Genomic DNA, 27,092 nt, shown 5'->3' on the forward strand with positions numbered 1-27,092 from the left:
ATAATTAGAATTAGATCACAACCATTAATCGGTTCACTTTCGCATTATTAAAAGAAATAAAAAAATAAAGTGGCTGCTCTCCCTGTGTTTGACCCGTAGCTACACTGATCCGTACGCTTGCGGTTACATTTTAAATCTCAAACGGGCATAAAACGCCATCCCATGACTGAAACCTCTAGCGAGAAGATATGGGATTCGAACAGAGCAGTTGCGATGGTTCGACTTCTAATCTCTCAACCGACGCGTGGTTGATGACATAGCGTTTCCCCATTCACGAACCTATCAATAACACTTTTTTCATTGCTGACTTTTTTCAGCAATGCTCTTGAATCTTTCTAGTTTCCCAAATTCCCAATTGAGTGGTACTGTACTTCAATGTCCACATCAGTTTGTCACGTCTGATTTATAAAGGCCATCTCAATCATGTATTTTCTGCCGTAAAGTAAAAGATTTTGATGATTTGGTGGTTCCCACATAATACTCTCTACATTCTCTACATCAACTATCACAATTGCATGAACCTATGATGTCAAAAAAAATCTACCCCTTACCCAAAATAAAAATATTGATATCAAATTTGACCACTGCAATGGAAGGGATTATTGACAAGCACGTCTGTGTTTCCTATAAAGCCACAGTTCTAATATCTACTATCAAATTTCACATTTTGTTTTCTGTCGGACATATTTTTATTTATTATGTGTATTCATCATATCCATTTCAGTAATGATTCATTTTATAAATTTGCATTGATAATTTATATGTGATGGTTGTCCTAGGTGGACAAAATTGGACATTTTTGTCCTTATCACACTATATATTCTCACAATGACATTGTAGAATATAAGTGTCAATATTATATATATATATATATATATTGGAGGAGAGGAGTCAACATTATTCATATGTATGCGTATTGAACTTGAATTCATGTATGGAATAGCATCCATAATTTGAATAAGAAGATTCTTATATAGTTGTTTCATTCATATACGTGAGAGGTCTTTACCATTGCAGTTGTGCATTACACATTTGTAGTATACCAAAAGGTGATGCCTACACTGGCTACATATTAATACATTTGATGTACAATGCTCCATAGTAGATGAAAGTCACATCTTGAAATGGAGAACATCTTGAAAAAATAGTCTGACTGTTAACAGACGAAATGCCTATACCAGTGACAAATTTGTTAATTGTTTCATATTTTAAATAATATTATATAATTATATTTTAAAAGTGTTAAAAGTGTTTTTTTTTTTTTTTTTGTCCAATCATTAGTTAAGACTTTGGTTTTGGTCATTCGATGGATTAGTATTTTTTGCGATATCTGTTTCTATACAAGTATATCCGTTGTATGATAAGTAAAGGAATTAAAACATAATGAAAGTTTCTACCATTTGGAGTTAATTAGTTACATCTCATATTGATTGTTCTTTGATAGTGAAGTTGCAAGATTACCCTACTGAATCACACCACTTGACCCAATCATAACTGTTGATTTTAAAAAGGCTCAATTATAAATATGATAGCAATGAAAACCCTAGTAACTCTTATGAATTGAGAATTTATTTTTAAGTGGTCATTACAAAAAAAAGGAAGAGAAATTTTCTCCCCATTAGGTTTTTCACCATTGAAGAAGCTTCTTCCATCAGGTGGTAATTGGTTCAAGAGTTGCTTCCCTTTAGAGGTTCGCCTTTGTGAATCTGAAGGTAGTCTTGACTCTTGACCCCTATTTATTGAATGTTTACTAATGCATGCGTGGAGACATTTCCAATGACCCAAATTTTGATCTAAAATTCCATTTCCAACTATACATTGTCTAGTCTACTTGGTGCAGTTTTAAAGTCTTCCACCCTAGAACAACCCAATGAAGACCAGTGGTTAGCTTAACAGGAAATCATTAACCTTTGGCTGGTTTGATCAATTTGTGCAACTCAATCAGTTGCGGAGCTAAACAAAAAGCTTAACAAGGTTCACGGTTAAACCGTTAAACGAACAAATCATCTAACCATGATAATTTTTAATAGAGTTCTTCAGAATCTAGCTGACCACTCCTGAAGAAGAGGAAAACATAACTTGGCATTTGATAGAATTTTTCATACTCCAACGTAAAAAGAGTGGTAAAAGGATTAAACATCAGCAGAAGCAATGTAGTGGAAGCAATGTGTAGAGCAAGTATGAAATTGGAAGTAGTCTATAAGCATTCAAAGTTTGCACCTCAGATGCGACTCGAGTCCCTCCCAAAAATGAATCGTCTCGTCCAGTCAGATATGACCAAAGACCTTGTGCGCCAACTAACTTGCTTGCTGAACGAGGGAAGAAAAATATCAGAGATTAATTATCTGCTAACAGGCCAACAAGCATAATACACAAGCAGCATCCAGCCACACTTGAGAAAAGAAAGCCATCCAGCCACATTTGAGAAAAGAAAGCCAAGAAGCCAAAAGATTACCTGGCATACACAGAGTACCAAAGCCACTGGCTGCTGTGACCTATTGATACCCAATCTCCGGGCAATTGGGCTGCCGTTTGTTCTCCTCCCAAGGGAGCGAATTGCCCCAAATGCTTGTACCTTCAGAAGAGAAGCATCAGATAATCAACCGACATAATAACAAGAAAACATAATCTGTTCATAAGATCATCAAATCAGTTGACCCCATTAAGTTGGGATGAGGTTTGGATGTTGTTTGTTGTTTTATCATCAATTCGGCTAGCTGGAGGTTATAGAGCTACAATCTCACATCGGTTTGTTCAGGTCCTCTTATACTTGATGAGTCCTCTCCACCTAATGCCTTAAGGTTTGGTTGGATTCCCCAGCAATTTATGTGGGCAGATATTTCAATATAAAACTATTGGAATAATAGAAATGATAATGTTATCATAACCATAGAAGAATCTTTAATTTTTGTACCATAAAATCACAGTTACCAAGATCTATCTGTAAAATTGGGGAAATCAGCACATATGACACCCACAACATTGAGAAAATGGGTTAGCAGAAAACTCATGAAACTTTATAAATTAGACCTGAAGTGAGTGCAAGTGTTAAAATCTGTAATGATAACGTAAGGCACACACAATACATCCAACTTCTCGAACAATAGTGGAGCGCTAGATTGTCCACAGTTACAAGTACCATAAGCAATTAAGCTCTTAGTAGACCATTCACGGCCCAATTGGAAACACCCAGTACTTTGTTGTTTATTTCTTGCATTCACAGACTTTTTACCATCTGTAGTGTATAATAAATTTAATCAATAACAAGGTCTTTTTTTCTGAGTTAAAGTCTCTTTTCAGCTTTAGAACCCCTCTTCCCCCATTACCACACCACCACCAACATACACCTCTACCTGCTATTTCCCTTGGGGATGGAAATAGCTAGCACAAATTGGTCACCTCCTTGACCTATGCCCATTTTTAGGTTTTGAGTAAACTTACTGGGTTATGGTTCCCTGTCATAAAAAGCATAGCTACTTACAACGCAAGTCAAAAAGGAATGATCAAGGCAGTTAGGAAAGACCCAGGAACCAATGATGTAACTTGAAGGATTTGAAAAGATAAAAAGGCCCATAGAAAAATGAATCAAGGCAGTTAGGAAATACCCAGGAACTAATGATGTAACTGAGTCTCTGGCCCTAACTAGTATGGAATGGAAAATATGATTAACACCACTGACTGCAAGTAGTTGGACGAAGACTTTGTTAAGGTTGAATAATATACGACAAAGAAACTAAAGTTAATGCAGTAAAAATAATAAGAGAGAGAACTGAAAGAGATTAGAAGAATGGAGATAGGAGTCTCGCTTTTCTGAAGTAGAAATTAGAGTCTCAGTAAACCTATTGGTCAAATCCTTCGAGGATGGAAATGCAAATAAGCATAGATCTCAAGAAAATATCTTTTCAATTATCAACTTGTTTAAACCAATCAATGTCCTCCATACTTGCAGATAAAAAATAATCACACCAACAACTTATTAGGACGCTCTGTCTCTCTCTCTCCCTTCCTAGAAGGTTTTTCCATTGTCGGCTGCTGCTGGGGGTTTTTCCATTGTTGGCTGCTGTTGGGAGCAGCAGCCTGGCCATGAGGCTGAATTGCTCCCACCCTCTCTCACCCTTCCTTCTCCTTCTCTCATCCTCCCCCTCTCACCCTACACTGTCTTCTTCTTCCTCCTCCTCTCTCTTTCTTTTATTCTTCTCCCTCTCCCTTTCTCCCTTTCTCTTCTCCTTCCTTTTCTTTCTACATGATCAGGAGGTCGCGACCCACCCTTTCCGACTCCTTTGAGATTCCTTATCATCAAGCCTCAAATCTGGTGAGTTTCTTGAGCCGATGCTCAGATCTAGAGAGACATTGTGCCACTGGCTTTGCTGCAGATCAGATCTGGTCCTTCTTGTCACCAAGTTCCCCGCTCTCTGCTGCAGTAGCCTGATGCAAAATTGAGGCTGAACCGAGTTGACCCTTGGGGCAATCTCAACAGAGACAAACCGGGTCCGATTGGATTTTTGAAATCAGTAGGATATTTTAGGAAATATTGAGTTATTTTATTTGAGAAGATATGTAACCTTTTATTTGGGTAATTGTTAGTCAGTTAGGGAGTCACCAATTTAAGTTTTGTTCTGTTTCTAATTTCATCAGTTAGAACTTAGGAAGCAAATTAGAAGTTGCTATTTCAGTCTTAGATTTTTATTAGACAAAGTTTTAATTTCAGTTTATTATATGAAGGCATGTAACCGATGGGTATGGCAGTGTTGAATTGAATTGAATTTTTGGTTGAAACCTTGGCGGTTTTAATTGGTCGTGTGACCTTCTTCCTTCCCCTTTGTCTTCTCTTCTCCCCTGCAACTCGGAGTTCTCTCAGGGTTTTCTTCCCTTTCTCTATAGGCCCTCCATCAAGTGGTATTAGAGCCGAAGGATCCCCTCCTTCACTCTCCCTCCCTATTCCATCCCCTTCCCATCAACCTCCTCTACCTCCCCTCTCTTTGTTATACCCATCTCCTGTTTTGTTGACATAACCTCTCGGTTTCTGTCCAGCAACAAGAAAAAAAAAAAAAGGGGGGGGGGGGGAGAGATTGGAGCTCCCAGTCGTGAACTCAACTAACCCCTCCAAGGGTTTTCGACGGCAGCTAAGCCAAAAAAAAAAGGAGAAGAAGAGAGCAGTAGCAAAATAAAGAACATACCTGGTTCGAAGTCTGCTTGCCGGATTCGAACTCCATCTCCTTCCTCTCCACCGCTGCTCTGAACTTGATCTCCATCCCCAAATCTGGCTTGAAGTCCTCCCTGGTCACTCTCCTCGCTGCGAGTCCATTTTCCGCCACAAGCTTCCTAAAGATCCACTGCTGGTTGTCGAGTTTCCCATTTTCTCCGTCAGTTTTCTCTGGTTTTCATCTCCAAGAAGGACAGAGCTCCTTTGTCGGTAAAGTCCACCCCATGATCCCTCCGTAATCTCTTTTCTTTAACTTCTTTTCTGACTTGGCAGAATTACCCCTCCCTTCCTATTTTATCCCCTACTATCCTATTATTTTTCTTACTTCCACATATACCCCTGCCTCATACGTGATATGTTTGTTGGTTTATAATTGGACTTCAACTATTTACAAATCTACCACTTCTTGCTTGTGAATTGAATGTTTGTGACTTGGAGGTCCACCAGTGATTCAATCATGGAGTCCTTTGTGTTTATGTTCAGAGTTCGTTGCCCAATGGAAAGCTTGCTAAATTGTTAATTGATAAGCGACTAAATGACAATTTTCTATCCATATCTATGGTGGATATGTTGTCAAAGACCAATCAGATCATTTTTTAGTCAGAGGATGATGTGTTTGTTGAATTTTCTGTTTCTCATTATTATGATGGTGTTTTTTGTGAAGTGTTTGACTATCCTCAATGCATCATTAAATTGGGTCGAGGTTGGTTGGAACAACAAGACAGCATCATTGATCGTGACAACAATATGTGCACCCTCCAGGCTTATCACATGCATAAAAAATTTAATCCTTATAGATTGGTTGAGTCAGAGAAAGTGATACCCCCAGTACAACCACAAGACGAATCAGATGCATCAACACAAGTGGAAGACCGTCCTATTGTGGTACATGTGATGACAATGGGAAGTGAGAAAATCGTGGATCAGATAATGACGGACATCAATGCAGTGCCGGTTGTTCACCATCATGAGTTCATTCTTCCCCATGATTTTTCGGACATGAATGCACACCTCCAAAGCTTCACATCATGGATTTTGTTCGCAATGCAAACGACGAGTAATTCACCCCCATTCGTGAATTTTTATTATTAGCATTCTTTAAAACTCGTGACGAGTTTTTCTCAACATTGGGGGAGTTGATGTAGAATTGAGGCTGAACTGGGCTGACCCTTCAGGCAATCTCAACCAAGAAACCGGGTCCGATTGGATTTTTGAAATCAGTAGGATATTTTAGGAATTACTTTATTTAGGAAATATTGAATTATTTTATTTGGGAAGATATGTAACCTTTTATTTTGGGTAATTGTTAGTCAATTAGGGAGTTACCAATTTAAGTTTTATTTTGTTTCTAATTTCATTAGTTAGAATTTAGGAAGCAAATTAGAAGTTGCTATTTCAGTTTTATATTTTTATTAGGCAAGTTTTAATTTCAGTTAATCATATAAAGGCATGTAACCAATGGGTATGGCAGTGTTGAATTGAATTGAATTGAATTTTTAATTGAAACCTTGGTTGTTTTAATTGGTCGTGTGACCTTCTTCCTCCCCCTTTGTCTTCACTTCTCCCCTGCAACTCTGAGTTCTCTCAGGGTTTTCTTCCCTTTCTCTACAGGCCCTCCATCACAACCTATCCATGAGCCGCTGCCTAGTTCGTGTATAACTTGCCGCTGACCAAGCCACGACCTAAATCTGGTTTTTCCGGTTTCTCCATCCCCTCCCAAAATGATTCATTTGCTCCACTAGCGCCCTCAAGGCCAGCCACTTGCATGGCCAGCAGCCCACAAGGATGTTAGCTATGCTCAGCCGACGGCCGCCTCGCCGTTGTCATCCGCAAGGCCAGCACGCCTCCTGCCGTGACTGTCACCAACGCTTGGCCATGGCCCTCTGCAAGGCCAGCGCCCTCTGCAAGGCCAGCGCCCCACTGCCGTGGCTGCCTTTCTTGCTGGAGGAGCTCTGAATCTGTCTTGGCAGCTAGGATGTTGAAGTGTGGAGACATGTTGAGTAGGGTTTGGTGGAACCGTATTTGGAATTGTCTTGTTTGCCCCTCTTCTTTAATTTGGGCTTCTTGGTTCTTGTCTCTCTACCCATGTGGGTTTTGAGTTTTTTGAGTTGTGTTGCCCTATTGGGATTGATTGTAAAGCCCATATGGGCTTTTGTGACGTAATGGACTTGTTTTTTATGACCTGTTTTTGAGTCTTCAAGCCCATTGGGCCTTGAATGTAGTCCTTTCTGGGCTTTGGTCACCCTTATTGAGTTTGTAATATCCCCTTGTACTCTCCCTCCCCTTCTTTTAATGCCTTATTTATTCAGCCAAAAAAAAAAAAATACAAAATCGATCAGACAAGCCAACAACATGCCAGTAGTTTGGTCATAACTTTCCAAAGATATGGTAAAATAAACATTTTTCCAGCTTTATTGTAGATATTGTTTTGTCTTGCACATGCCCTGATCATATATTTAATGTATTTATATATTACACAATAGATGATCCACAAGAACAAGGGGTTTAACAAAAAGGGTCAGTGCATAAGCAGTGAGAAGATACAGGATGCTGTGGAGTTAACTATTAACATGACTATACAGAGTTGAATGGCAGAACAGGATTAAGTAGCCAACTCCATTAAATTGGCACAAGCATTAGTTGAGTTGAGCTGATAACATGCCTGGAATACATTGTGCATAATTCATTAATAATATGCAAACTCTGGATTTTCACCTTCTGCATTTCCAGGAATTAAAGTAACTATAATATTAACACCTAAAAAATCTAAGTTCACAAGAAAGTTTCAGACCTGTAGACCTAACTTTTAATTTTTATCCAAAGTTGAATAACTCTTAAAAAAATGTTTAAAACCAACCATAACAATAAATTATATCTGAAGTCTGAATTCAAGGAATCCAAAACCAATAGGAACTTAAACCTCAACTGTGATTCGATGGGGGAATCAATGGACAAAATGCTAATTCGAGTTTGGTTGAAAAAGTGTACACGCTAAACACAGATGAAGACAAACCCAAGAAAAAGAGTGAGAACCAGGGACTTTTTTTTTCGGGGGGGGGGGGGGGGGGGAGGGGTTTGTTGGTTTTGTTGTGAAGGAGTTCTGGACTATATAGATGCTACATCAGGGGGTGCAGTGCATCATATGGGGATAGAAAATGAGTCACGCGGGATCAAATAGAGGGATTGCAGTATAAATCTACGCACCGTACTTGGAAACTCTCATGAGATTTTTAAAATCAATTGTCAAGTTCGCTGCTGAAGCTTGGTTTATAGAGCTTTAAAGTTTCGATTCTGCAGCTGATCAGTTCTTTGCATATGTGATTCAAGGCCAAATTCCAGCTACTCCGCCCTCCCCCAACCCCCCCCCCCACGCCCCCCCGGAACCACCACCTCCGGAAAAAAATTAAATAAAGGTTGTGTTTTCAGTTGAAAACGATGTAAAAGGAAATTTCAGGTAAAATCTTATTCTATTGGATAGATTTACCTGAAAATTATCTTTATAATAGATTTTATCTGGAAGCAAAAGAACCCCAAAAAAATTATCCCTGAAAAGTTCAGGTAAATCAAAACAAAGCCCCATGGAGAACATGAGGACTCTAAAAGAAGCTGAACTCACTGAAAGGGACGAAACCGATGGCGTCCTTCTCCCCTGAACCTGATTGGACCTTCAGGATTTTCTTCACACTCTTTCATACGGTTAAAACACCGAGCAAGGTAAGCACCCTGTTGAGCAGCAACCTGGAATAACCACCAAAAGATCAGAAGGAAATTTAAGTAGAAGGTTCTTAGAAAGAAATCAGACTGTGCAGACAATCTTAACATATGACAAAAGTACCAAACAATCAAGAAATTCACCTGAGCAGTTGCAGGAAGATTCTTCATCTGGGAATCCACTTGGGAAAGAGCCGACTTCAGTTCTTCAATATCCAGTTCGAGGGATTTCTTTTCATCATCCGCTTTTGAATCCTTTAACAGATCTACAATATTTTTCATCCGCTTATTCTTCAAATAGAGTTCTAACTGAGGGTACCTGATTTTAATGTCTTTAATGGCATCTTGAACTTCTTGAACTGTTAGAGTACCAGACTTGTCCTTGTCTGCTTTATCAAATATCACTGCAATATCTTCCTGGATGTGGATTTTCCAAAAGACAAAAGTGAAAAGAGAAGGATTAACAGAATCAAGGGAAATAACAAGTGATTAGAATCATTAGATTCTGTAGTACACCAAAACAAAAATTATCATCTAAGTTAGATTTGACATCATCTGCTTATCCTTTGGGAGGACTCTGTACAAGACTACAAGTAGATATACCATTGGTCCCCTGGCATTTAAAAATTTATGTTTTCTATTTACTTCTTACATCCTTTTAGAGCTTGTATCCTTGATGTTTATCGAAGACTCTTTACAACTTTTAGCTCTATATCAATACAATAGGTTATAATTGTGTTAAGGTTTTGGATGGTTGCTTCTGAAGCGCATTTTGTAATATTGGGTACTCAAACTCATATCACCAACACCTGTGCAAGATATCAAGTTGCACAAATGGATTAGTGATATACTGATAAATAACACAACCATGCCAGCTTAGGTTTCTGAATGATGATGTAAAGTCAAAATCTTTGAGAGCTAAAATCATGTTAGAGAAGCAAAAAAGGGATTCATTTCAAGATCAACAACATTAAAAGTAACTGACCAAGCTAACAAGGTGAAGGTTGTCTTCAACCTTCTTAGAAGTCCTTGTCGTAGGAAGAGTGTAACTTGCTGTTTAGCGCAAGCCACGACTCCTCTTAGGGGTGTTTTAGTCTAAGTCCTTATGGACTTAGATGGGTTACTTTTATTTCCATTTTTGTTTTGTCCTATTCCTAGTAGCACTCCTAGGACTGCTGTAATGTTTTTCCTATATAATGAATACAGTGGGGCAGTCTCAATCTTATCAATTGGGACTCCCAAATTTTGCATCACCTTTTTCTCTCTCTTCTATTTACAAACCCCAATATTAGTCCACGACAAAATTGCATCGCAACAGTTATTGAGAAACAACAATACAGATTCCTTGTACTTGTGCTAAAGCTACAGGATGCACATTACCAGAAAGAAAACTGCCTAAAATTTTTCTGCTATCCAGATAGAATCATAGAAGTGAGGTTGGAAACAGAAGATTATCTTAGAATCTCAAGACTTGTACAGGAGGAGCACAAGGAGAAGCTCACAACGGAGAGATTTTGGATTGTGTTGCCTAGTTCCATCTTTTATCTGAAATTGGTATAACAGTATCATAAAAGCGCATCACAGATATCCATTTTCCTACTGGTACAACATGGGTCATATCCATAACCTCAAGGACGAACCAACACATCAGAGATTTGATATCACAAATACCAATATAACCAATGGGAAAGTGTAACGCACAATATAAATGAGAAGCAAAATGAAGTGAAAAGCCAACTTGAAATAATCTACCTAATCTATGAAGCAGGAACATTGACAACAAACTGACACAAGATAGCTTGAGGTTATTGGTGATGGAGGGCCTTAGGGAAGAAGGGAACAATAGCATAGTTTTTAAGGCGCTGGTAAGGCGATGCCTTAGCAGCGCCTTGGCGCTGATGCGGTCTAGAGATGGTAAGGCAGTGCTCCACCTTACATCAAGTGGCGCCTTATGGGTTTTTTTTTTTTAAACACATTTTAAAATTACTTGATGAAGATTCCAAATATAGATTTTTTTATTGGTAGGTGTATGGTTTTGTTAACACTTGAGATGTATGGGATCAGCTTTACTCCACCCAAAATAACCAAAACAAACAAAACAAGAACACGATTCACAAACAGGGTTTGGATTTTGTCAAGGGTTTTAAGAAAGGGCTTTGGGAATGAATCAGGGAACAAGGAAGAATGATGCAGTTTAGTTTCCTAAATAGGCTTGTTTTATTAGGAATAAGCTTAGGGTTGGGTTCCATCCATGTTGGGCCTTTGATCCCATGTGTTTTGAGTGTATTGGGCTACTTTTATGGGTCTAAATTAGGGGTTCTAAGGTTGCATACGGGATTCAGTGATTTGTTTCCTTTTCTTTAGTTTCCTTTTTAGATGGGGTTATTTAGTTTCTAATTTCAAGTCATTGTTAGTTTCTAATTTCTGTCTAGACTAGTTTCTATTTTCATTAGATTCTAATTTCCAGTTTTTAGTAACTTCTTGTAATCAATTTTTAGTAACTCAGATTTAGTAACTCTGAGTTACTATTACTTGTAAACCCTCCCCATCATTATTATAAATAAAGGAGAGCTCTCATCATAGAGAGACAATTTTGATTTTGAAAAAAAAAAGAACCTGCTGCTGATCGCTGCCATGCATCTACTGGATTTTCTGTGTGTGTGATCACAGAACAAGGGGCTGGTGTTTGATCCGGTCGACTCCTTGCGGCGTGAAGTCCAGGAGGGTTTCTATAAGTCTTTTTATTCTCTTTTAAGTTTGTTTCAAGGTTCTACTGCTGTCAAACAATCAGTTATTTATAACTTTAAATTTTCTGCCCAGAAATTCTGAAACAGAGCCTTCGGTTTTTTTTTCTGCTGGAGCCAGTTCCGGCCACTGATTGGTTTCCAAACTGTGGTTGATTACTCCCCTGTACTCCCTTAAGAATCAAACCAAAGCAGGCCTAATTCTGTGCTGCCATTATAGAGATATTCGAAATCTCCAGAATTTTGCCCTGTAGTGATTCTGCCAGAATACAACCAGAATCGATGGCCTCATTTGTCTTATTCTGTTCTGTTATTTTTCTGCTGTTGTTTTGGGACTGTTGCCTCTTATTACTGCTGCTGGTTTAAACTTATTTGATCTACTGATATCTGGTCTAAGTGGCATTGATTACTGTGATCGATAGTTACTGGTTTCTTCCTTTTCTGCTGGTTGATTATCGCTGGAATATGGGGATTGGTTTTGGTTGTTCTTTGGTCTACAAGTTCCTGTTGTTTGGGTCTAGTTTGACTTGTCAAATCTAGTCCTACATTAGAGCCTCACAAGAAATCGGGGATCTGGCTTTGCACATTCCCAACCCCTGAAATGGCTGCAGGAGCCCATGATGACGTCACTGCCTTAAGCATCAAAGGTAATTCGGCAACATTCTCAACTGGATCATTACCACGGACAGCGAGTCTATCTCATCATGACATTCAAGCTGTAAAAGCGAAAGCAGCAGCCTTGGACAAATTTGATGCTTCAACTTCGTATTCGTCATCATTGTTGGGGTCAATCCTCATCCTTATCCCTCTGCCCCTTTCTCATCTCCCTTTCTCCTCACTATGGTTGTCATCTCTATGATTATGAACCTGCAACTTCTTTTCATGTTTTCTTGATAGTCTGAATTCCAAAATATGTGGTTTGCTCTGCCTTTGCAAAGTAAGAACTTTGATGGGTCTCAGTTATAGTTGTTGGAGGTTTCGGGTAGGTCTATAAAGAGGTTATTGATGGAGGAACAACCAAGTAACCATTAACAGAGCAAACCCAACTTCATAACAAGGAAGACTCTGTAAGATTCTTTTAGAGTCCCGGCGCGTTGGCGTCGCTTGACTCTGGTGTTCTAGTAGTTCTTGATCTCGTTATCGGTCCTCCTAGGTAACTAATATAGAGACAACAAAATGGGCGCAAGGTGCAAGGTGCAAGGTGGGCGAGCTTTCTTCCAAACGTGAGATGTTTCAGAGAAATGGGATGGTGATGAAGAAAAGAGAAAGAAGGAAATATAGGTATATTACCAGAAGGGTAGACTGGTCTTTTTACAGTCCATTTTAACACCGTTAGTCACTTATGGGATGATTGAAAGAATCTTCAAACTAGAGAGGAGGGTGTTGGTATATATGAAAGTATGTGGGGTGAACTTGATATTAAGCCATAGTTCAGAGGAGGGGAGTGTAATTTCCTCCTAATTAAATAACTCTTTATTTCGTTATTTTAATTGTTATTAAGTGTTTTAGTTAGACTGAATTTGTATTTCATAAGTCCAGTCCTGTTTTGAGACAGTCTCATTCATTATCTTAGTTTCCTACTTAGTTCATGTTACCTTTTAGTTAAAGATTGGGTTAGGCCTTTCATTTTTAGCGTTTGAGTCTATTTTGGAGTCTTCTATATAAATTTTTAAAGCCTTGTACACAAAGTTGAATAATGAGATTTTGGCTTGAGCCTTTTTTTTTATTCCATGAGATCCAGTTTGTTGTGGGATGCAGTGCTATGTGTTGGGATACCATTAATGCCTGGTGGGATGCTTAATCATATTTTCTTCTTCTTCTTCCGTACTCCATTGTTTTCTGCTATTCCATTTCCTGTCCAACGATTTCAATGCAAGTGTTTATTTTTTTCCCATTAATATCGACATTGGCTGTTAAGTGGGATTTCACCAGCAGATCATCCCCATCTTGATGTAGGGGGTTACCTTGGAACTAGGGCTTCTACAATGATTGACCAAGTGAACTGTAATAAGGTTTAACAAAGCCTAGGCAAGGACTGAGAACAAAGACTGGCAGCACTATATATGATGCACATGTAGATCAAAACTAGAAAACCAGTGCAGCAATAAACAATAATAACCTTAAGGGGAATAGGGCAAGTTAACTAGGATTTGATTGAGCCATATGGGGAAGGAACATGGCAGCATATCATCAATTTGAGTACATGTTAGCCCAACACCCTAAAAAAAAGACAGCAAACAATTTAATGCAAAAAAAGTCACCAAACAGTAGGCAATATAAAAACAAGTGTAAGACAGCAGAGGTAGCAAAGAATGGAGAAAGAGAGGATAATAGAGAAGGGGGAGAAGGGGGAGAAGAGGGGTTCGATCCTTACCTTACACCCAGATTAGTAGAGAAGAGGAGGAGAAGGATTCACCATGATTTTTTTTTTTGGGGGGGTGGGGTGGGAGGAAGAGGAAGAACCAGCAGCATCTCGTTGAGAGAGAGAGAGTCCACGATCCAAAAGATTTTTTTTTTTTTTAAATCAATCATTTTGCCCTTGGCCTTACAACTATAAACTAAAGACTCCTAATAATATCTAATAACAAAAGGAAAGAAATAAAATAAAGTCCTAAAATAACTTATTAACTTAGAAATTTCCTAATCTAACCCAAAGACTTGGAAAGCAATAAAGAAAGAGTACTAATCCAATATGACAACTCAGGAAACAAATAACAATAAAATAAAGCATCCACTTAGTAGTTTCAATGGAGCCTACTCTCCATCTCTTAATATCTGCCCCAACTGTCGAGGTGGGACTCACGGTTGGCTGTCGAAGATTAAGTATCAATCTGAAAAGAAAGGAAAGAGGCGCAGGGCTGTCAACAGCCTCTCTGGTGACCTTCCTTGCAGCTAGCTTCCTATGAAGATGTCTCCCAGCCACATTCAAGCTGGCTGATCTCAGCAGCATCGCCTCTGGTACACTTGGATGTCCCCATCACATCTTTTGGGGCATTTAAGACCTCCTTAAGAGAGGCCTTCAACCAGGACTTGATTTAGATCAGGTCTGGTGATCTGGAGTAATTTTAAATATTCCCGTTCTTTCCATTCAACTTTCCAGATTTGTTCCCTGTTAATTAATCCTAAATTGATCGTTTGATTTTTAATATCTTTTGGGATTGCAACTACCTTCCAAATACTAAACTCGACCAATCTTTCATGTAGATCTGAGTTACTGAGGCTATCATTAGAGTTCTTGTATTTTCTGATTTAATTTCCAGATTTCACTATATTGTCAATTGGGTTAAATCTGGCTGTTGAATCATCGTAGTATTTTGGGGTTTTGTTTATCTAACATTATCCTAGATTTGACCAGAATTTGAACCCCATCTGATAAGGTTGACTTTTGACCTTATTTCTATTTTTGGGTTTACTTGGGATCTTGTTAAAGGGTTTTGTAATCTGAACCTAGGATATATCACACCTACCCTCAAATTTTGCAATCAGGCTGTGGCTACTCCAAGTGCTAACCTTACAGCGTGGAGAAAAAATTTCTATGCGTCAACTTGCTGACTTGATTAAGAATCTGTCCAATTGAATGGTATCAGTGAAGCAACGTATGGATACATTGGAGCAACGTGTTGGCACTCTTTAACCCTTCACCGGCGGCATATAGAGGTGAGCATACCCTTCACCGGTGGCATTACAAAACATAATCGGTACCTGGGAAGGTTGCTGTAGAGAACTACTACACCACAGGCACCACCAGCTACTTTTGAGGATCATGTGAGAACATACTTTGACAACAACACTAGTATCCCTCTTAGGTGTTTGATGACTCATATGAGGTGGAAGACTTTCCTTCCTTAGAGCCTACCATGGAAGACTGTGTAGAATAGGTCAAAGAGGACAAGGTTGAAGTAGTGGTGAAAGATGAGGCCAAAAGCACTCGAGAAAAAACTATCAAGATCCAATATGTTGTTCTTGAAGAGGTAGAGTTCGTGTTACTGCCTCATTTCGATATGAAATATCCCATGGTTGAAGACTACATTCCTAATATCCATGAATTGCCAGAGTTTTGTTATGGTTTGAAGATGGATGTTCACTACATAAAGTTGATTCCTTGACTTTGCAAAACTCGAGGTTGAGTTTTTTCAAGCCGGGGAGAACTGATGCAGTGAAATCACATAAATGGGCTTATTTTATTAGAAATAAACTTTGGTTTGGGTTATGTATGTGTTGGGCATTTGATCCAATGTTTTTTCATTGTAATGGGCCCATGATATGCTTTGAGGCTAGGCATATAGGATATGTTAAATACATGTCTTTATTTTAACTATAATTAATATTTTTTATTTTTTTATTTTTTGGGATGAATATATAAATTAAATACAAGGGGAAAAATGGGGGGAGGGATATACAAAGCTAAAGGCAGGGGATATTACCCTAGAGGGTAGGAGGAGGGGGAGCCAAAATTGACAGAGGAAGCCCCCAGGAAACAACAGTAAGCCTGTTCCTTGGGGAGTCAATAACTAGGCGCAGGGGAAGGGAACCAAGTTTGGAGGAGACTTCAAAGTAGATGGCCTTCCAAATCGAATCAAAAGATCTGGAGTTGGAAGTCCATCTACGGAGGTTGCGTTCCATCCAAATGTGGTTGATAACAGCCCCAAAAGCAAGCTTCCCGGTAGTGTCTCAAATGGAAGAACCAGAAAATGTCATATCAATCCATAGCCATTCTCTCAACAGAGGGAGGGGGGTTTCTTCGGGCAGGCCAACATTTGGAAAGGATAGGTTTCAAGATGCTGGAGGAGAAAGGGCAGTTGAAGAATAGGTGGTTGTTGTCTTCCTGACCATTCCAACAAAGGTAGCAAGCGAGGGGGACAGGGATATGGTAGGAGCTGAGGAAGGTTTGGGTGGGGAGGCAGTTGAAGAAAGCTCTCCAGATAGTGAAGCTGTGGCGCTGGATGTGGGCTTTGAACCATACAACTTTGTGCTAGGGGATGGGGGGTAAGGGGAATGGACAAGGTTCCAAGCCGAGGCAGAGAAGAAGGTGCCTGAGGAGGAGGGGGTCCTAATGGTTTGGTTAGCTCTGGAGGAAGGGGCGGGCAGCGAGGGAATCATGGTGTGACCGATACCCACAGATCAGATCGGTATCGGCAGAGACCGATATTGATACTAAGAACTAAATCCATGGAGGGAAGGGATTGCCAAAAATTATCAAAAGAGGGGGTATTGGAAGGGGACACCAAGAGACAAGGGAGATGATTGGGGAGACCATAGAAGACCTAGGAATACCAGAGTACACAAGGCGATTACCCATGATCGAGGAAAGGATGCCAGTAGGGTGCCAGTTATCAAGCGAAAAGGAGGTTGCAACCCCATTGCTGATGTGAGAGCAGATTGTGGGTAAGGCAAGGGGCCTGACAAGGAGAATCTTGTGCCAAACCCAAGAGGAATTAGTGTTATAGGTGGTGGTCCAAAGAGAGTTTCTATGGAGGAGGGAGGAATATACCCAACTGACCTAGATGCTAGGTTTTTTGGAAACCAGCTTCTAGACCAGCTTAAGGATGGTAGTAGAGTTGACATCTTTGATTTTTCTTAGGCCAAGGCCGCCTTCTGACTTAGGGAGGCAAATGGAGGACCAACGGATGGGGTGGTGGAATTTTGGGGAATCGGAACCTTTCCACAGAAATGAGCAGAAGAGGGATTCAATTGATTTGATGATGGATTTAGGCAGTTGGAGCACTCCCGACTAGTAGATGTGGGAGGATTGGAGGACTGATCTGATGAGAACTAGGAGACCCGCCTAGGAGAGAAGCTTCCCTTTCCAAAGTTGGAGCCTTTTACGAATTTGGCTCAGCATAGGAGCACAGTAATGGATAGTGAGCCTGGAGGAGATAAGGGGAAGGCCAAGGTATTTGACAGGCAGAGAGCTAAGAGAGAAGCCAATGAGCTCGAGAAGACAGGCTTTGGTAGAGTCAAAAACTCCGACAAGGAAAAGGCGGGATTTAAGCAGATTGATGCGGAGGCCAGAAGGGGATTCGAAGAAATGGAGGACATAATGGATTGGATGGATGTTTTGTCTGCTTTTGAGAAGATCATAAGATCATTTGCGAAAGCAAGGTGGGAGAGCTTGGAGGCTTTACATTTAGGGATGAGAGAGATGAGGAAGTTGTCGGTGTGGGATTGGATTGATCTCAAGAGGACCTCCAGCGAGGCAAAAGAAGAGAGGGGAAAGGGGACAACCCTGACGGATACTGACAGTGGAGTGGAAATAGCCAGAAGGGGAACCATTGACAAGGACAGAAAACTTGGGAGAGGAGATGCAACAATGGATCCAATGGAAAAAGGAGGGGGGAAAGGACATGGCCAGGAGGACATGAGAGGTGAAGTCCCATCTGATAGAGTCGAAGGTCTTGTGAATGTCAATCTTGAGAAGAGCCAAAGGAGAGAGGGACTTCCTGTCAAAGCGAATTGATTAGCACTGACTAGAGAGTCGATGACAGTCTGGATACGATTGTCCAGGATTTTAGCAATGAACTTGTAGAGAAGGTTGCAGAGGGAGATATGTCTGAAACCGACCATGAAGGAAGCACCTTTGATCTTGGGGATGAGACAAAGGAAGGTGTGGTCAATGGATTGGATTTGGGAGGGATTGAAAAAGAAGCTCTTGATGGATCTGGAGAGGTCATCACCAATGATATTCCAGCAAGAGGAAAAAAAACCCATATTGAAGCCATCATAGCCGGGGGCTTTGTTGGATTTGTGAGCATGAATGGTGGTATGGATTTCTTAGTCAGAGGTGATGGATTGGAGGGAGGGGATGAATTTGTTGAGTAGGTTGGGGGAAGAATGGGAGGGGAGGGGCAGAAGATATCAAAGAAAAAGGACACGGCTTCAGCTTCGATTGCGTCAGGGGCTTTAAGAGTGGAGCCATCTCTGGCTTGAAGCTGAAGGATGGAATTAAAGTTGGTTCTATCTTTGAGGGATTTGTGGAAGTAGGAGGAGTTAGAGTCACCAAGATCAAGCCATTTAATGCGGGACTTCTGCTTAAGAAAACTCTCTTCCTAGGCTAAAAGGGAAGGGAGCTCAAGGGAGGCCTCCTTCTCCTCATTAGCAAGGGAGGAGTTATGAAGATCAGCTTGCAGACGGGATTGGATTGATGTAAGGTTGTTCCTACAAGTGGAAACTCTAGCATTGATGATACCAAAAGTGGAATAGTTCCAGATTTTGAGGTCAGCCTTGGATTTTTGAGCTTGAGGGCAAAGGAGATTAGGGGAGAGGACATGTGAACCGGTTTCCTCCAAGTGGATATGACAATAGGGAGGAAGCCCAAGTGAGGGGTCCACCATATCAAATAATTTGAATGGTTTGGGGCCAAAGGAGACAAAAGGGTGGATGAAGAGGGAGATGGGGGGTGTGGTCAAAGGTGGCATGGGAGGAAGGAAAGGAAGAGAGCCATGCTTCGTTTACAAGGACGGTTAAGCTTGCATGCAATGCGATTGGGACCGGAAAGCTTGATACTAGACCGACGGAGGTCATCTAAGCTACAAGCCTCGATGCAGGAGTTGAAAGCCTCAACTGAAGCAGGGTCGATGCCCGAGCCCCCACTTTTCTTGTGGGTGTGACGGACCACATTAAAGTCAGCCGCCAACCTTATCTGACTTGGTTAGCCAAGGGGCAGAGGTCTTCCCAGAGGGGGGAGCGATCAGGAGCTCTGTTAAGCCCTTAGATAACAGTGAAGAAGAGAGGGATTCCATTGGAAGGATCGGAGATCGAAAGGTGGATGAATTGAGAGGAAGAAGAGATGATTGAAGTTTGGATTTTTGAGGGGTTCCATGAGATCCAGATTCTCCTGTTAGGGCAAGAGTAGTTTGAATGGAAGGACCAAGAAGGGGCCATAGAGGAAGCTGTGCGAGCAGCATTGGCTTCGGGCACTCAGGTCTCGAGGAGACAGCAAAGGATAGAATTGGAGGACTTAATGCGGGAGCAGATCTCAGAGTTATTAATTTTTTTTTTGGATTAATAAATAAATTTATACCCAAAGAGGAAAGAAAATACAAGGGGAAAAAGAGGGGGAGGGGAGGCTTAAGTCAACAAGGAAAGCCAGCCCAAGTGGGGAACTAAGCAAGAAGCAACAAAAAATACAAAATAAGCATCAAAACATGAAGCAGCCAAGGAGGAAAGACCAGCACCCATTGCAACAAGGGGGAAAAGAGGGAAGGGTCAAGGGGTGGGTGTGGGGACAGGCAGAAGGTTCTAGGAGGAAATGATGTGGAAATTTCTACTGGAATGAGGGATTGGGTGGGAGCGGATAGAATGGAGGGATTGGATTTTAGAGGAAACATCAAATAAGATGGTTGTTCAAATCCTGTCCGGGGAGCGGGAATTGGATGACCATCTTCGAATGTTGCGCTCCATCCAAAGGTGGTTAATAGTAGTGGAGAAGGCTGACTTACCAATAGTATCACAAATGGAGGATACAACAAAGGTCATGTCAACCCAAATCTATTCCCTATAAAAAGGGAGAATTGGCCTGCTAGAAGGCCAGCAACGAGTCCAGTCCAGTTTTGTGTTTGTTTCCTAGTCAATTTATGTTACCTCATTAATTAAGGATTCAGGTAGGCCTTTCCATTTTAGTATTTGAGGCCGTTTTTGAGTATTCTATGTAAGTTTGTAATGGGGTTGTATACGAATTTGATTAATGAGATTTTTGTCCTGGGCCTTTTTTTTTTTTTTTAATTTTGTGAGATTTAGTCTTTGTGGGATTCAGTGCTATGTGGTGGGATATCATTAATGGCTGGTGAGATTCTAGTAGAGGCTAGGTGGGATGCTTAGTCATATCTTCTTCTCCATCAATATTCAAGTAAGTACTCCATTGTTTTCCGCAATTCCATATCCTGTCCAACGATTTCTATACAAGTGCTTTTTTCTCCCATTAATATCGACGTTGGCTGTTAAGGCAGATCTGACCAGTAAATCATCCCCATCTTTTGGGGCATTCAAGACCTCCCTAAGAGAGGCCTTCGACCATAACTTGACTCAGATTAAGTCTGCTGATCTGGCGTAATTTTAAATCTTCCCATTCTGCCTTTTTATTTTTCCAGAATTGTTATTTGTTTAATTAATCCTATACAGTTAATAACTTCTTATTTATCATATCAGTGTCGTATCATATTGATGCCTTGAAGATGTGATACGTATCGGTTAGTATCGGCGGATATGTTAGAATACTCAAATCCTTGCTTACAAATCATGTTTTGACATAGCATCCTTTGGTGAGAAATGCACTCAGCTATATTTCCTTGAAATTCTTTGCAAGTTTCTTTACTGGGTACCTATTTAAGTTCTGTTGCAATGGCTACAGGCTCTGACACATGCCAGAGTCCCTATAGTGAAGCTGATGGATCCCGAAACTGGAACTTCCTGCGACATTTGCATAAATAATGTCTTGGCTGTTGTTAATACAAAACTCCTTCGAGACTATGCACAAATAGATGCCAGACTGCGACAATTGGCTTTCATTGTGAAACACTGGGCGAAGTCACGGGGTGTCAATGAAATGTATCAGGGAACATTATCTAGTTATGCGTAAGTTATCTTTGATCTCATATCTACTACTAATACTCAAGTCTAACAGAATTTTTTGTGCACCTGCCTCATACCCTCTTAATGCAAGTAAGCTGATATTTGCAATTACATTTTCAGATATGTTTTGATGTGCATTCACTTCTTACAACAGCGTAGGCCTGCTATCCTTCCCTGTTTACAGGTATTCAATATTTCAATATAATATTTATTTTGGTTATGTTTGAACCTTTGAAGAGCTGAGTTGTTTTACTTCAATTTTCCATGTGTCACACCTAAATACCACTTTTATTCTGTTCTGTTGATGGATTTTTTTTACCAGTACAAGTATCTCTCTGGTAGATTGTAATGGTTTAACTGGTGCTATAAAATCTTTTTTACCGTTTGATAAAGTCCTTGCTTCATTACAGGGATCAAGGCTTTGCTGTTGTTCTAGGCAGTCATCACCTAATCTGTTTCAGCATTTATTGTACTTTAGGATATCCCCCTTTAACTGTATTATTTGCTGCTGTTCATCACTTTATCTGTGAGAATTGAGAAAAAGGGGGAAAATGCTGTTTGTTTGTTAGTAGAGAACTTGCTAGTTGTTGTTAAACACCACACCAGTCAGATTTGTACGTTTGGAGGAATATCTAGAGGAAAAAGACAGAAAAGCGCTTGGATAGTGGGGCTAGGGGTGGAGGTGGGGAAATACTGAATAGGAAGAACATGTAGAACAAAACTGTCACGGATATATATATATATATATATTTTTTTTTTTCGGGGTGGGGTGGGGTGGGGGCGTGGGGGTGATGCGATCCTGATGCAGATTCGTCGCTGAACCAGCTTGACCCTTTTGGCAATCCAGACCAAGATGAACTAGGTCCAAATTTTTTTTTTCTAGATTCAGTAGGATATTTTAATTTATTTAGGTTTATTATTTGAATTTATGTTGTAATTTTCTGTTTTAGTTTTAGTAGGTTAACTAGTGGTGGATTTGATTTTAGTTTATGAGTCCAAGTTACAATCAGGGTATCTCTCCCTGCCTATTACCTGTTGCCATATGTTATTTAGGGTTTCTAATTGTGAGCGTGTGCTCTCATCTTCTCCCTTTCTTCTTCAATTCTTATTCTCTCTAAGCCTCTCTCATCTCCCTTTTTATTTCTCCTTCATTATTATTCTTCTCTCCCATTACTATATTTTGTACTCTTTCCACCCATCGTATTTTTATTGTGGTTGCTAATAACTAGCTGGCAAGTGATGCCCTTGTGATGTTTTTTTTATTGAACTCTATGGAATCCACGATCAGCCCTAGTTTTGTTCTTCTGAACTCGGCCAAGGAGTTGTGGGATGCTGTTAAACATACCTATGCCCAGTCAAACAATTATGGCCGGATGTATGAGTTGCGTAAACAAGCTCAGGAAACTACACAAAAGGACTATCACTCCCTGCCTATTACTTTGCCCTTAACGACCTGTGGCAACAATTGGACTTCTACCACCCTGTAGCCATGTCAAACACTGTCCTTTGGGATGGTTCAGTTGTGATGTGTGTGAACTGTGAACTTTCTAAGCACACCCGTTCCTCTTATTACCGTAGTGAAAATAAAAGTACTATTCCTTTTTCCATTGTTCACTCTGACTTGTGGGGTCCTTCTCGCCCTTTTTCTTGGGGTGGATATCAATGGTTTATTACTTTGATTGATAATTGCACTTGCCTAACCTGGGTGTGTCTCCTTCGGCAAAAATCTGAGGCTTTTTCTTGTTCTCAATCCTTCCATAATATGGCTTGGACCCAGTTTGGTTTTTAGATCCGAGCGTTGCGCAATGATAATGGACTGGAATATATGGATGGTTTGTTTCTCAAGTACCTTGATGAGCATGGCATTCTATCCCAGACTTTTTATGTTCTATCTCTAGAACAAAATGGTATCCTTGAGCGTAAAAATCGACATCTCCTTAATGTTGCCCGGTCTCTCATGTTCACTACCAATGTCCCTAAGTTTTGTTTGGGTGATGCTGTTCTTACCGCTGCCTTCCTTATTAACATGCTTCTTTCTATTGTCTTGGACTTAAAAACTCCAGTCAGTCAGCTTCCTGACCCTACTTATCTGTCCATCTACCCCCAGAGTGTTTGGTTGTGTTTGTTTTGTGCGCAACTACTCTCCTACTTGTTCTAAATTAGACCCTCGTGCATTCCCTTTTTTTTTTCATTGTGTACTCCACTTCTAAAAAGGGGTACTAGTGCTATCACCCTCCTACTTGGAGATTGTTTGTCACGATGTATGTCACTTTTCAAGAGTACGAGTCTTTCTATCCGGTTATCTCTTCAGGAGGAGACTCTTGAGGAAGAAATGCCTACACATGAAACCCCTCTTGTTATTGATACTGTTCGGCTTCAGGGGGGAGAATATTGTTTGGCTTTAGGGGAAAAAATACTCCCTAGGAAAAAGAAGTCGCATAGAGAAACCTGCTCCTACCTTACTATGTTTTTCCAGTACCTCCAGAACCAGTCCCTGAGCATATACAAGGTATTAGTCCTTCCTCTGTCAATGATCTTCCTATTGCTCTTAGATTGGGAGTTAGATCTTGCACCGAACACCTATTTCTAACTTTATTTCTTACAAATCTTTGTCTCCCACTTGTCATGCTTTTGTTTCCTCTTTATCCTTTATGTCTATCCCATAGGGTTGCAAAGAAGCTAAATCCGCCTTGAAGAAAAATTATACTTGGGAGCTTGTCTCTTGTCCTAAAGGAAAAAAACTAGTTGAGTGCAAGTGAGTGTTTATAGTGAAATAAAATTCAGATGGAACTATTGCCCGTTACAAGGCCAGATTAGTTGTCAAAGGATTCATGTTAAGATTTAAAATGTAACCGCAGGCGTACGGATCAGTATAGCTACGGGTCGAACACAGGGAGAGCAGCCACTTTATTTTTAGTTTCTTTTAATAATGCGAAAGTGAACCAATTAATGGTTGTGATCTAATTCTAACTACCGTCCTAAACATATGTATCTAAAATAACGTCCTAACCATTCGTCATCTAAGAATTTAAATACGCAAGCCACGTAATTAAAATTAAATAAATAAATAACTGAAAATAAACAACCCACGCAATTAAAAAGCAATGAAGGAAAAAAAATGCTGAAATAAAAATAAAATAAAAGAAAGGGGATAAAGCTAGAGAGAGGCTCACAAGTAAGTTTCTCTACTTAGCCCGAGGGATGCATCATAATAAGAGCTTCCCTACTTGACCAGAGAGTCACTTTTACAAGTGTTACTCTACTTGGCTTTAGGGAAAGGGAGACAATTAAAATAAAAACAATAAAATGATGGTTCTATGGCTAGGAGGGGCAAAACCAACACATACACTAGCCATGAACCTTGGGGGAAAGGGAAAGCAATAATGTAACAACTAAAATTAAAATCCTAAATTAAGAAAGAAAGGATAGTCAGAAGAGGGAATGAGAGGGGGAAGAGAAGACTATTGAAGAAGCCTACATACCTGAATCAATGCTTGAACTTGAAAGCTTGGGTGATTTGAGATACTGCCAACCCTAAAAACCGGATCTGGAATGAACCAAATCTGAAATTTCTAGGCCTGGAGAAAACAAATCTTGAAAAAAAAACTGAACTTGAAAAAAAAAAGATGCTCCATGGCTCGTGATCTTGTCACCTAGATCTAAGCCTAAAATTATAACTTAAAAATTACAACTCAATTGCATAAATCATAAACATAAAAGGCTGAATAAAAATAAAAGAGTGCTTGCATTAATTGAAATAAAAAACTATTACAAAAGTGATTAAAGCAAAAACAAAGAAGAACTATTGCTAGAGAGAGAGAGAGAGAGAGAGAGTACTAAAAAAAAAAACCTAGAAGAAGAATGAAGTGTCTCCCCCTCTTACATGAGTTGTATTTATAGGGAATGGAGAGATAGGGTAACAAATTTCTCTTAACTAAAAGGGGGAAACCCACAATTGGTAGGTGAGATCTTTTGAGACCAAAAGTGCTGAGGTGGAGGAGAGAGGAGAGAAATAAACTTGGAGAAATTTCTTATAATTTTTTTTTTGCTTATATTCTTTCCTCTTTTTTTATTTATTTATTTTCTCTCTTCAAATCTTGCGCACAACCCTTGTTGGACGAATTTTTTTTCCCTTGGACGATTTTCCTTCTTGCTTTGCGTGATTTGGATAATCTTCTGGTGATGATGTGGAGAGAGAAGATTTGGACAAGATTTATTTCTCCCTTTTTTTTCTTTCTTTTTTTTTCTTTTTTCTCTTCTTGGGCAAGAAACCCCTCCCACGATTTTCCTTGCTTTGAAGATTTGGACAATCTTCTAATTTGATATGGAAATCCCCTCCATGCCCTTAGTACTTTAAGTGAGCGAAAAGTAGGAAATCTTCAACAAAATTCTTCAAAAAAAAAAGACAACTATGAGATTTGAACTTGAGACCTCTTGATGAGCATGAGAATTTTGCACACCATAGTTCACCTACACTAGGTAGTTGTTGGAGAGATATGGCTCCCGATAATGTTTAATGCCTTTAAAATACAAAACCTGCAAAAAGAGAGTAAAACCCAAGTGATGCGGATCCGGGTTCCAAGAACAGGAATCGGATCGCTTAGGGCCCACAATAAAGTAGTAAATTCAAAATATAAGGAGTAATGGCAGTTCTGTAATTAACTGAATCTAAAGGGATAAGTGGGGTTCAAGTAAGTGATGGCCTGATGGGATATGGAAGGAATTAAGAATTATTGTGAAGGGATAAATTAGGAAGCAAAATTAAGGGAAAAATTTGGAGGAAAAAAGGGGAAAAGTAAGGGTATTTTGGAAACACAAAGGACAAAGATAAAGACAAAAGACAAAAAGACAAAAAGACAAAAAGACAAAAAGACAAAAAGACATAAAGACAAAAAAAAAAAAAAAACAAAGACTGAGTTTCATGTCACGTATGAGGTTGAGAGGGGTATTATGGGAAAAATAGAAAATAAAGGCTAAAAGCAAGCCCACAATACTTCACTCTTGGGGGTTGTCTTCAACCTCCAGCCAAGAAGATGGAGGCGGAAGACCAGCCATGTATGAAAGCTAGAGCTCTCAATAGGATCGATCACATGGGTTGAAATCAAAGGATTTCTGATTGCCCTGATGAGTGTAACCTTCGATCAGAATTTTAGCTTGAACCATAAGGATCCAAGTGACCAATAGAGATCTGCTGGAACAAGGATCAGCTGTAGTTGCAGGTTCAGAACTGGATCCAAATGGGCATCTTACGGTAGGGTGAATATCAGTTCTGGTACTCTGTGGAACTCACAAATCAGAAGTGCTTTTGATCTCAGATTCAAATATCTATATCGCCTTAGGGTTTGCAGCTGCTCCTCCAAGTCTCAGGCCAACAGATTTGGGTATGAAGAAGATTGAAGCAAACCTGATGGGCTGCTACTGTCCGCTAACAGGGAAAACCGAGAAGAATACCCGAGAAGAAGAATACGAAGAAATAAAGAGGGAAATAAGAGAGGGAAAAGAAGAGATTAGAAGATTTCAGAGAGGGAGAAAAAAGGGGTCGGCAGCCATGGTTTCAAAACCAAAGAAATTTTCAACCAAAGTTTGTATTCATCCAATCTCCAAAACTGAGTTATTCTCTATTACATGACTAATATAAAGGAAAAATCAAACAATTAATGGAAACTACTTGAAAATAGAAACTATTCTAAAATTAGAAGCTAGCTAATTTAAAAAGAAATTAATTCTAAAACAATACAAAATCAAATCAAAAGATATTTCTTTCCTAAGTCCATCGTGCAACTGCATCAGTTCTCCCGGTCTTAAAAGAACTCGACTCCGTCGAGTTAGGTCGTACTCCCAAGATACCCTTGTAAGTTGCTCACTGA

General features: G+C 39.8%; 1 protein-coding gene and 1 long non-coding RNA gene across 2 annotated transcripts; one reads left to right on the plus strand and one right to left on the minus strand.

Moving 5' to 3' along the window:
- Positions 1-2,061: 2,061 nt before the first annotated feature.
- LOC122063797 (external alternative NAD(P)H-ubiquinone oxidoreductase B2, mitochondrial-like) lies at positions 2,062-9,403 on the minus strand (the record flags this gene model as incomplete). Its single annotated transcript, XM_042627497.1, has 4 exons — positions 2,062-2,309; positions 2,456-2,575; positions 8,820-8,941; positions 9,059-9,403. Coding segments are annotated over 4 exons (675 nt in total), but the record flags the coding sequence as incomplete, so codon positions are not given.
- Positions 9,404-19,922: 10,519 nt separating this feature from the next.
- LOC122063792 lies at positions 19,923-21,806 on the plus strand. The gene is made up of 3 exons (XR_006135468.1): positions 19,923-20,915; positions 21,005-21,228; positions 21,346-21,806. It is a non-coding gene; the product is annotated as an uncharacterized LOC122063792 (long non-coding RNA).
- The last annotated feature ends 5,286 nt before the right edge of the window (positions 21,807-27,092 follow it).

Source organism: Macadamia integrifolia, unplaced genomic scaffold, assembly GCF_013358625.1.
Source record: "Macadamia integrifolia cultivar HAES 741 unplaced genomic scaffold, SCU_Mint_v3 scaffold1457, whole genome shotgun sequence".
Taxonomy (NCBI): Eukaryota; Viridiplantae; Streptophyta; class Magnoliopsida; order Proteales; family Proteaceae; genus Macadamia; species Macadamia integrifolia.